We start from the raw sequence: 12,520 nt of genomic DNA on the forward strand, positions 1-12,520 counted from the left end.
GGGGGTACGGGGAACGTGGAGCATCGACCCTCTGATCTTGTGTAACGATTACTGTAACAGATTGTGTAACTATTAGTGTAACAGATTGTATAACGATTACTGTAACAGATTGTGGAACGATTACTGTAATAGATTTACGGACTACGTTCCTCATTTTGCTGCCCCCCCCCCCGGTGCCTTGGTTAGTCTGTGTCCTGGGAGGCCGAGGCCGAGGCCGGGCCCTCCGCTGACGATGCTCTTCCCCGCGGATGTCGGTTTAGACCTGGTGCAGAGCAAAATCAAAAGCCTCGCCGAGTTCCTGGACGTTTACCTCAAGATAGCAAACGTGCACACAGTCGATTTTTACACCAACGACGTTTGGAATCAGTTCGTGGCCCTGCCGCCTGAAGCTGTCATATCGCAGCTCCTCTGTCCGCAGGGGGACCGTACGGCACCGGGTAAGGAGCAAGTTGCATCAACTGACCGTCAGCAAACGGAGCTGAAAATGTGTTGCTGGAAAAGGGCAGCAGGTCAGGCAGCATCCGAGGAGCAGGAGAATCAACGTTTCGGGCATAAGCCCTTCTTCTCCTGCTCCTTGGATGCTGCCTGACCTGCTGCCCTTTTCCAGCAACACATTTTCAGCTCTAATCTCCAGTATCTGCAGTCCTCACTTTCTCCATCAGCAAACGGAACAGAGTTTTGCTGATAACGGAACATCTGGTGATGTGTGCGATTAACAAACACTCAAGAAGTCTGCCATTCATAAACCACAGCTTAAGAACACCCCCTGACTCTTTCACAAAAGCACTTTTGAAGTGTAGTCACTTTAGTAACGTAGGATGCAGGAGTTAAGGGGCTGGATTTTCTTGTGGGTTTTGGGACCTCCGTGTCAAGGCCAAATGGAGAACCTCAATCTGCATTTGCTGGTGGCATTAATGGCGCTGCAATCTTCTAGAAGGTGGTCAATTTCCAGAAAGCGGCAGTTTATATACTTGCCATCCTTTTAAGGAACAGAGTCGGTCTTTAAATGGTGCAAGTTCAATCAGAAGGCAATCTGGAGAAGTGGGCTTTGCTGAGCCAGGCTTTCCTCAACATAGAAAGGAGCCAACAAGAAGTGTCGCACTGAAACTTTTTGACAGATATTAGAAACCTTTCCACAAGATTTGATCAGATTGCCACTGCAGCCCTTTGTCCCCACAACATTGTCATTCACCCTACCATCTCCATGGAGGCCATCTCCAAAAATCTGGCTCCCTCTGCATAAAGTGGGTGGGGAAACTGTGCCTGTGGGAAATTTCCAGCAGTGCCTTAAAACTGCCTCTATTTAAGCCCTTCACCACCTTAATTGACTACATGTATCCACAGGGCTGGGACAATTCAGCATAATTGTACACAGCAACATTCCACAAAGAACAGTTAAATAAGTTAATCTTCAGCACCTTATTTGAAGTTATTCGCAGGTAGAGGGACGGCTGGCAAATGGGAAGCTTTTAGAAATGAGATAACGAGAGTCCAGATACAGTGTATTCCTGTTAGGGTGAAAGGAAAGGCTGGTTGGTGTGGGGAATGCTGGATGAAGAGAGAAATTGAGATTTTGGTTAAGAAGAAGAAGGAATCATACATCAGGTGTAGACAGGAAAGATTGAGTGAATCCTTAGAAAAGTATAAAGGCACTAGGAGTATAGTTAAGAGGGAAATCAGGAAGGCAAACAGGGCACATGAGATAGCTTTGGCAAATGGGTTAAGGATAATCCAAAGGGTTTTTATCAATACATTAAGGACAAAAGGGTAACTAGGGAGAGAATAGAGCCCCTCAAGGTCAGCAAGGCAGCCTGCGTGTGGAGCCACAGGAAATGGAGGCGATACAAAATGAGTATTTTGCATCAGTGTTACTGTGGAGAAGGACATGGAAGAGTGTGGGGAAATAGAATGTGATATCTTGAAAAATGTCCATATTACAGAGGAGGTGGTGTTGGATGGCTTGATGCACATAAAAGTGGATAAATCCCCAGGCCCTGATCAGGTGTACCCTAGAACTCTGTGAGAAGCTAGGGAAATGATTGCTGGTTCCCTTGCTAATATATTTGTTTCATCAATAGTCACAGGTGAGGTGCCGGAAGACTGGAGGTTGACTAACGTGATGCCACTATTTAAGAAGGGTGGTAAGAAAAAGTCAGGGAACTATAGACCGGTGAGCCTGATGTCGATGGTGGGCAAGTTGTTGGAGGGAATCCTGAGGGACAGGACTTACATGTATTTGGAAAGGCACAGGCTAATTAGGGATAGTCAGCATAGTTTTATGCATGGGAAATCATGCCTTGTGAACTTGATCGAGTTTTTTCAAGAAGTAACAAAGAAGTTTGATGAGGGCAGAGCAGTGGATGTTATCTATATGGACTTCAGTAAAGCTTTCGACAAGGTTCCCCATGAGAGACTAGTTAGCAAGGTTAGATGTATGAAATACAGGGAGAATGAGCTATTTGGATATAGAACTGGCTTTAAGATAGAAAACAGAGGATGGTGGTAGAAGGATGCTTTCCAAACTGGAGGCCTGTGACCAGTAGAGTGCCACAAGGATCGGTGCTGAGTCCATTACTTTGTGCCATTTATGTAAATGATTTGGATGTGAACATAGGAGGTATAGTTAGTAAGTTTGCAGATGACACCAAACTTGGAAGTGTAGTGGACAGTGAAGAAAGTTACCTCAGAGTACAACAGGATCTTGATCAGATGGGCCGATGGGCTGAGGAGTGGCAGATGGAGTTTAATTTAGATAAATGTGAGGTGCTGCATTTTGGAAAAGCAAATAATAGCAGGACATATACACTTGATGGTAAGGTCCTAGGGAGTGTTGCTGAACTAAGAGGCCTTGGAGTGCAGGTTCATAGTTCCTTGAAAATGGAGTCGCAGGTAGATAGAATAGTGAAGAGGGCATTTGGTCTGCTTTCCTTTATTGGTCAGACTATTGAGTATAGGAGTTTGGAGGTCATGTTGCGGCTGTATAGGACATTGGTTAGGCCACTTTTGGAATATTTTGTGCAATTCTAGTCTCCTTTCTATCGGAAGGATGTTGTGAAACTTTGAAAGGACTCAGAAAAGACTTAAAGGATGTTGGCAGGGTTGGAAGATTTGAGGTATAGGGAGAGGCTGAATAGGCTGGGGCTGTTTCCCCTGTAGTGTCAGAGGCTGAGGGGTGACCTTATAGAGGTTTATAAAATCATGAGGGGCATGGATAGGACAAATAGACCCTGGGGTGGGGGAGTCCAGAACTAGAGGACATAGGTTTAGGATGAGAGGGGAAAGACTTAAAAGGGAACTAAGGGGCAACATTTTTCACACAGAGGGTGTTGCATGTATGGAATGAGCTGCCAGAGGAAGTGGTGGAGGTTGGTACAATTGCAGCATTTAAAAGGCATCTGGATGGGTATATGAATAGGAAGTGTTTAGAGGGATATGGGCCACGTGCTTGCAAATGGGACTAGATTAGTTTGGGGTATCTAGTTGGCATGGACGAGTTGGACCAAAGGGTCTGTTTCCGTACTATACAGCTCTCTGATTTTAAGTGCAGGGAAGGTCTCTGTTGTCGCTTCAGACATATTACTCCTCAATCTTCACCACACAACCAGATAATCGGGTTATTTATTTGGGACTTCAGTGTGTGCAAATAGGTTGCTATGTGGTATAAAAATTGAGAATCATCAAAACATTGCACAACAAAGGGAATAAAGTGTGACTCTACTTACACTGGATTGGAACTCAGAATCAAATTTAGATCAATGACATTTTATTACCATGCTTACTGGAAAAAGCCTTATATCTGGTTTGGACTACAAAAGGAAGTACTGGGAATGAAATAGGCAGAATGAAATCAAATCTGAAAATAAAACTACAAATGCTGAACAGGTCAAGCATTTGTGGAGGGCGAAACATTTCAGATCCATATCCTTTTATCAGAACTAGAAGCAGTTAAAGATGTTACTACTGTTCTTAAGATTACCGCACAGCTGCACATACACATATTTTAAAGGAACCAGTGCTTCTGTGTGGCCTTTTGTCCATTGCTCATCACATTCCCAACTGTGTGGCTGTGAAACTTAAAGGAAATGTTAGGTTTGTTTAAGCAAATATGGAGGCAGGAAAGGTGGGGTGGGAAAGGCAAAACAGAAATATGTGGTAAAATGGAAGACAGGAGAGCAATTAATAGACAACAGTGATGATGCTTCGGATTTCTAAAACCATTCGTGCCTCCATTGCTATGTCTAGTATAAAAAGATTAATTTGTATACCTTTGAGGATCTGAGACCTGAATACAGGCTGAGGTAGCTAGTTGTTGTCAGGAACAACCACTTAATACATGCTCTTACTAACTTAGGTGGCAATAAAATGGCTTCTTAATGCAAATAACATGACAAAACGGCTTTGAGGCTGCAAATTGACCATTCTACTTAAAGCTGCATAAAATGGCTTTTAACCATGCTAAAGGTGCATAATTGACTTGACCACAGTCTGCCTCTACGGAGATTAGCAGACAATGCTTCCTTTACCAGACAGAAATAACTAGACTAGATAAGACATTACTGGCCATCCTAACTGACCTTCAAGTGCAGGTGCTGGAACTAGATTCATGTGATAAGAGAAACTTGGATATTGAAAAACAAGGTTGGTTCCCTGGAAATATCATTGGGCTCAATTACTGTCAATAAAACCATTTCATTAAGTTGATTAGTAATTGTTTAAATGAACTGTACGATTGTGGCCTGTACCTCTATTTAAGAAAAGTATAAAAATGTCTTTGTTTTAAGCCATGTGCGCAGTTCCTATGGGAAACAGAGGTTAAATGTTTAATCTCTGTGTTTCTGGATGATCTGTGCTTGGCTATGTTAAATAAGTGTGAAATCTTAAAGGACCAGACTGATTGTGAGTGGTTATTGACCGATCACGGAACAGAGCCCACCCCCCAACCTGGTCCAGATCTTCACCTTTACTATGTTATTAATTTAGACAAATACCAATTCCTGTGGAAAAAATTGTTAAAGTGTAATTTATCTTGAACTGTCTTTTGAGATTGACATCCCTACCAGATATAGTTTCATGTTTGGTCGTGTAATGACTTCATACTGTGCGTACTTTCTGCTGTGCTACCTCATTCTCAAACTGACTTTTTTACCTCTTCCAAAATTATACTAAAGAGGAGTGTGGCCATTGCAATATGCCATCCAGATGCTTAACCATTCTGAATGGGCAAGTGGGTGATTGGAGATCTGAAAATGTGAAGTGCACTAAAGATGCCAGCAATTTTTTTAAGTATAGTGTGGCTCCAATTCTAGAAAACTAAGTTAATCTATCAGGTATTGCATGTTATAAACATATGCTCAGTGGTATTTGTATTCCAGGAAAATTACAAAATATAATCTTTTTCAAGGGGCACAGAGGTACTTAAAAGAGTAACAGAGGCTTTTAAAGGATGTATCTTGAAAGCAGGGCAGATAATTCATGAAAGTTACAAATAGCATTGTGAAATAACTTTAAATTATTCACATATGAATTTTCTTGGGGTACAAATGTGCTCTCACATTGTATATTTCAAGGTGAAGTAGGAGTTGTTTTTCTGGTCACTGCCATTCAATTAAAGGTATACTGATTGTGCAGAGAAAATACATGTAGGTACAGATATTGGAGATCCTTTGGTACTGGATAAAAAACAAACTTTCATCAATTAGTGCTTAAATTTTCCACCATAAGAAACCTAAAATAGTCACTTGTATAAAAATATATACATCTTAAAATATAATCCAATATCTGTACCTACAAATTTTTTTTTCAGTATTACATTTTAAGATGTATTTATTTTTACAACAAATTTCTTACATCTGGCCTTTTGGTAAACAAAAAATCCATTTCCTGACTGTCATAACAGTCCTAGACACAAACATCTTTAACTGCTTAATCAATGCCTATTTCTCCATTCCCTAACTTTGAAGTAGTGATGTTTGTTGGTGATTGTAAAATTTTCAGATTGAATTAGGCCGTGCAAGTGTTCTGCAAAATCTGGACAACACTCAATCTGAGGTTCACAAATGACAAGCAACAATCTTGTCACCAGATGACAAGCAATGACTGTCTCCAACAAGGGAGAATCTTAAAAATCTGCCACTAGTATGAAAAATACTTTAACTGAATCCCCAACCATCAACAGCTGGCATTTATCATTGACCAGAAAGTTTATATAAATAGTATAGTTACAGGAGCCAGTCAAAGCTGAGAATAATTTACCTTCTGACTCTCCAGAGCATGTCCACCATCTGTGAGATAGAATTAAGAGTGTGAAGGAAAACTGTAGCTACCTGTCTGGATTAGTGCAGTTTTCCCTACACTCAAGAAGCTCAACTCCATTCAAACCAAGGAAGCTTGCTTGACTGGCTTCCTACCTACCAGTTTTAAGATTTGCACCCCCCACTACTATCATGCAGTCGCAGCAGTCTATTCCATCTGTAAGTAATAATTAACTAAACTTTATTTGACCACACCTCCTAAACCTGCAACCCATACCACTATAAAAACAAATTCTGTTTTCCGTGGTACAGTCACATCATAAATTAATTGCAAAAATCTATTTATATTTTAATTGGGCATAACTTACAGTTGTGCAGAGAATCTTTTTGTTCAATAATGTTAGGTCATTTCATTCCCCTCTCTCATGTGTATTAATGAGTTATATGAGACAAATACTGAAGTTTATTAACCCAGAACCTTAATTTCAATAAAGCTTTGCTTTAATATTGTATAACAGTACTTTACTCTGAATGCTAAAATAATTTTTCATGCCCCTAATGTTTCTGGCAAATTCAATTTTCTACAGCTTTGTACTCTACATTCCTCATTGGATATGTAAAGAATAGTTGTTTAGACTCTTAAGCAGAAAAAAATGTGGATTTGGTACTATGAAAGATACAATAGAGCCAGAATGCACAAAATACTTAAAACTTTCTTTTTGTATTTTTCTTCTCTAAGCAGTAGTGGTAATTAGAGCTAAGATTTAGTCTATGCTTAAACTTTATCTTTTCTCATGGCCAGAAAAAATTGATGCCTCGGTATGGGATGAGTCTGAAAAACTTCGAGATGTGGCTGCTTACAAGAGAGTTACTCAGGATCACTCCCTGCCAAACCTAGGAGTATGCACATCACTGAATGACCTGCTACAAGAGATGTGGGGAAATAAGCAAAAAGGTTTGCAAATCTGTGTTGTGTTTTTTCGTGTAATATGGATTGCTGCACATATTTCATATGTACAGCACAGAAGTAGACCATTCAATTTGGTCAATGTCATCTTAATGCTGTTCAGAATGCATTCTTCCACCCACCTTCTTCTAATCCTATCAACTTAATCTTCTATTCCTTTCTGCCTTAAGTTCTAACTCTCGATTCCTTTTAAATGTATTGATGCTATTCATCTCAACTTTGCCTGTCAGTAATGAGTTCTCAATCTAACCACTGTCTGAGGAAAGAAGTTTCTGCTCAATGTTTCACTAGACTTATTAGTACTAGCTTATAATTATGAACCATAATTCTGCTCTCCCCACACGAGAAAGTTCTTCTTTACCTCTATTCTTCATAACCTTAAAAACATTTATTAGGTTATTCCTTAGCCTTCAATCTGTAGTTAAAAATGATTTAGGTAAGCCATGCTCAAGTTAAAATGATTTATTAGTTTTTATGTTATGATGCTGTTATTGTTATGTTGGTTTTCCTGTTAATTCATTAAATTATAATTTTCACTTTGTTTCAGAATCTGATTAAATAATCAATTTTACCATCTTGTCTTTAGTCCAAAACTCAATTTTAAGTTTTGACCCACCATGTCATTTTGCACATTTTCAGATTTCATATTTTCTGATTTATCTTGCTGAATATTTGATTTCTTTTTCACATAATTTAGTTTTGAAACCTATTTCAACCTTTTCATGTGCCTTCTGTTCTATCATTTAATATTATATCACTGTCTTTTATAACAATCATAAATCACTAGCTTTCCAGTTACATATCAAGTCATCTTGTACAGCATACCATGTCTCTTCTGAACCTGGTGTGTTCTATGACATTGCATATGGTTTCAAGGAGGGAATTTTGATTTACTAACGGATTGGGTACTGAGGGATTTTGTTTATATGTTTTGCCTCATGTTTTTGTGTTCTAACTACACATTGTATGACTTCAGGCTCTTCACTTGAATGCCAACATGATTTGGCAGGCTTTGGCTATAGTTGGATGGGCATCATTCTGATAGAGGCCACAGGACCAGGTAGGCCCAATCCCTAAGCCTGAGGATGAGATTGGCCCCAAACTTGTGTTATGAAGTTGTAGGTATGCTGTACCTTTAAGAGAGTTGAAAGTCTGGTAAGGACTTTGCAAGCACACATTGTGCTGGAAAATTTAAAATGTAACATTTGGTCGAACAGCTAGCAGTGACTGGGTTGCAATGAGACAAAAACTAATTCAAATTCGGCCAATCAATTTAAGTTATGCCCCAAGATAGCAAACCCCACTTAAGTTTGAATTTAGTATTTTGACAATATTAAAACCAATGAAACAATTCCAACTTTCGGTGTATAAATATCAGACATTTTGAACAGTAAGCCAGAGCAGCAAAGAGCAGCAAGCCACCAGCTAGAATAGACTGCCAGCAGAACTGCTCTCTAAAAGGTACCTTTATCTATCAAAGACCTGTGAAGCAGAATCCCTAAGAAGCAGAGAAAAAGACAGAAAAATCTACAGAGGAAACTTGGCAATGCTGACTGGTTTTGAAATGTGACATTTTTGTAAATCGTGATTAGGATTTTTTTTGTCGGACTAGTATTGTAGAGGGAAAAGTAAAAGATAGGTTTAAGAGAAAGTAGTTATAGATAGTTGTTAGTTAATATTCTCTGTTAGACTAAGTTATAGACAGTTGTTAGTTAATATTCTCTGTTAGACTAAAGAATAAAGTTGTTAAATTTTACTTTAAATAGTGACTTTTGAGATAGTACTTTGCCTCTCGAATTTAAAGATTACAACACTTGATGAATCTTATCTGTGTTGCTGGTTTAAATTAGCAGAGGGATTTACCCCATGTCTTAACACTTGGGAGAAAGGTGGATTGAGGTGCTTTTTACTGGTCTTTCATATAGTACGGTAGCATGGGGAGGGGAGTAGGGCTACCATCTCAGGACAAGTTTGATCCCAATGGGAAGTTCAATCTTTGCTCTTCGCAATGTGGTTTCTGATTGCTGACACCAATTTGTGGTGGGTGAACTGCATGTTTTTTTTGGGGTGGGGGGATGTGGGCAGCAGCAAGTGGTTAGTGGACACAGGGTCTGATTATAGGTGAATTTCAGCCCTGCGAAAGCCATTTAAGTTGGAGGCTCCACAGGTTTAGAAAAGCTGAGTACACTTCGTGACAGAACAGTGAACTGGCACATTGCACTGTTTGATTTTTATTTGTAATAAATATATATTTATTCATCAAATTACACAAAAGTGAAACAGAAACATGAAAAAAGACAAAATAAATGTTTATGCTGAAATCCTAATCTCAAGCACCCATTATGTTCTCATGTGCATTTGCATCAACCAGCTGATCTTAAATGTTGTCATGATACGGAATCTTCCCAGGCCCTGAGCTCTTTGGGCTATGGTGACAAATGTGGGCGAATTGCATGAGGTGTCAGTGAGGCCAGTCTCGATGTTGAGACTGCCAAGTTACATTTTCCAACTAAGTTTTGTAGTGAGGAAAGCTAACAAAGGATACAACAGAATATAGACCAATTAGAAAGTTAGATGAGATGCGGCACATGGACTTGAATCTGGACAAGTGTGAGCTGATGCATCTTGGGAGGTAAAATGTAAAAATAAAGTATACAGTAAATGCCAGGACCATTAGAAGCACTGAAATACAGAGGGACCTTGGGTGCAGGTCCATAGCTCTCTGGAAATAGGAGCACAAGTGGATAAGATGATAAAGAAGACATTTGGCATGCAGGCCATCATTGGTTGGGGCATTGAGTATAAAAATGACAAGACATGATTCAACTGAATAAGACTTTAGTTAGGCCTCATTTGGATTACTGTATACAGTTCTGGTCACCACATATAGGAAGGATGTGGGGGCTTTGAAGAGGGTGCAAGAGAGGTTTATCAGGATGTTGGATTGGAATGTAGTAATTATATGGAAAGATTGGGCAAACTTGCATTGTTTTTGCTTAACATTGAAGGCTGAGGGGCAACCTGATAAGAGTAAAAGTATGAGAGGCATGGATAGAGTAGATAGTCAGAGTCTTTTTCCCAGGGTGGAAATGTCAAATACCACATGGCATATGTTTAAGGTGAGAGAGGAAATGTTTAAAGAAGGTGTGCAAGGTAAGATTTTTATACAGAGGGTAGTAGGTGCCTGGAACACACTGCCAGCGGAGGTGGGAGAGGCAAAAATGATAGCAACATTTAACAGGCATTTAGACAGACTCAGGAACAGGCAGAGAACAGAGGGATATGGATCATGTGTATGCAAATAGGATTATTTTAGAATGGCAGCATGGCTGGCAAAGACATGTTGGGCCAAAGGACCTGTTCTTGTGCTGTCCTGTTCTGTGTTCTGTGAGACAAGATTCTTGCATGTGAGCATGAAAGGCTTGGTAACAGGATTTTTCGCCGTCATTATAACTTTATCTCACCTGTTTAATACATATAGCACTGTCCTATTATACCATCCGCTGTATAGAAACGAGACATCATTCCTGATATGAAAGTCAGAGCAGTTACCTGGTGATTAGATATTACTGCTTGCTCCTTTGGATGTCCAGGGGTTGCATGCACCCCATGTCCATAGATACTGGCATCCAGCATGTACTAGCCCTTGAGCACCACTCCTCTGATCCACTTATAGTACACTGTACTTTAGTTCAGAATTTTGGAATACGAAATTGGAGTACCTTCATTGGAACTTTGCTGCAACATCATGCACCCAGCTCACAGACTGGATTGTTCATTCACTTTGTGTTTAACTATAAGTCAAATCATCCTTGGGCAATGCCTAGCCTAATAGTGTTTTGCCCTGTAAGCTAAACTTTTAAGGCTTGCACCACTTCTGCCTTGCTGTATTCCTTAGTTTAAAAGTTGCACAACCCAGGTTACAGTCTGACAGGTTTATTTGGAAGTACAAGCTCTCGGAATGCTGCTCCTCACTAACTACCTGACGAAGGAGCAGTGCTCCGAAAGTTTGTTCTTCCAAATAAAATTGTTGGACTATAACCAGGTATTGTGTGACTTTTAACTTTGTCCACTCCAGTCCAGCACCGACACCCCCCATATCACGTGTTCCTAAGTGTCAACACAATGACAGTCCGTTTGATATGCTGGTCAACAGTTATCAGTTAAGAGCTGGATATGTTGTGTTCGTTACAGTGGTTTTTCAATCTCATAACCAAAATATGTGCCAGTAGACTTTGTGGCAAATGCTCTGTATGTCCGTTAACTAAATGGCTATAACTCAAAATCGAAGGGGATTTTCCTCACTCAGATCAAGGGGGATTGATGTTAGTCAGAGGTTTCTGGTACACTTAATCAACGGCAGCAGATGCTATCAGTCCAGAGGCATGTGCATGATCAGGCAGCTGCATGGAGCAGTCAGGATCCAGAGAGTCCATCTCACTACAGTCTGGGGAGTGGCCATGGACAGTTCAGTAAGTCCTGTGCACGTGGTCAAGAGATTACTGAATCATCAGACGGGGAGAATCTTAGAAACACAGAGATCAGTCAGGGGTCTGGTCAGTCTTCAGTTCTTAGAGGTTTTATGCTGGGGGGAGAACCTGACAGTCAAACCTTTGGTGTCCAACAAGACTTATATTGCCTCCCATGATCATTTGAGTGTTAAATATACCTGTGAGGGGAAAATGGCTGCAATCACTTGCAGATTGGCTGTGCATTTGTTGGCCAGAATTGCAGGCGCTACTTCTGTTTGATAGGACTATGTTCAAGAGTAATTGCATCAGTTGGACACTTGCAGAGTGCAGGTTGAAGTTGCTGGCAATCATATCATTATGCATATGAAATAAATGCATTATACAACTGGGTAGTTGCAAATGCTGGTGGCAAGCAGTGTTGACTGTGTCATTTAACCTTGCAGATAAACATCCCTGTGAAGCAGAAGTGATCCCAGGCACCCTTAAAAGAGACATCTGTGGGCTTCAAAGCACCCACTTAATGCAAGGCTACCTAGGATGTACAATGGCACAGAACTGATTCCCTCTCAACCTAAACTACGGGTATTATGCATAGTGCTCTTATATGTAATAATTCCACTTGTGGATGATGTGGGACTGGAAGGAGGTGAGTTCAGTGCTCATGAAGCACCTGCACTCTCTGACTGTCTCTTTGCTACATGATTGGTGGTGTGCATTAATTAGAATACAGCCCAATGCCATAGTTCTAAAAAAAATCATTCCTTGGCCTTCCTTGTTAAAATGCTCCATATCACACTCTTAGAGGAACATCTCTGGGACACCCGCACCCA

The 12,520-nt window shown here is 40.3% G+C and overlaps 1 protein-coding gene across 11 annotated transcripts in view; it reads left to right on the top strand.

Annotated features, from left to right (window-relative positions):
* The first annotated feature begins 70 nt into the window (after positions 1-70).
* The window catches only part of mettl25 (methyltransferase like 25), a 90,319-nt gene continuing 77,869 nt past the window's right edge, over positions 71-12,520 (top strand). For 4 of the 11 annotated variants that reach the window (XR_011953401.1, XR_011953399.1, XR_011953404.1 and 1 more), the window contains exons 1-3: positions 72-437; positions 7,054-7,206; positions 8,195-8,278. Coding sequence is in view for 3 of the 11 variants with exons in the window: in XM_072551627.1 (XP_072407728.1) it covers positions 233-437; positions 7,054-7,206; positions 8,195-8,278 (442 nt within the window). In the remaining 8 variants the exon portion in view is untranslated. Of the gene's footprint in view, positions 438-7,053; positions 7,207-8,194; positions 8,279-12,520 lie in introns of all 11 variants that reach the window. The other 7 variants (XR_011953397.1, XR_011953398.1, XR_011953400.1 and 4 more) reach the window with 5 other exon arrangements.

Source organism: Chiloscyllium punctatum, chromosome 32, assembly GCF_047496795.1.
Source record: "Chiloscyllium punctatum isolate Juve2018m chromosome 32, sChiPun1.3, whole genome shotgun sequence".
Lineage (NCBI taxonomy): Eukaryota > Metazoa > Chordata > Chondrichthyes > Orectolobiformes > Hemiscylliidae > Chiloscyllium > Chiloscyllium punctatum.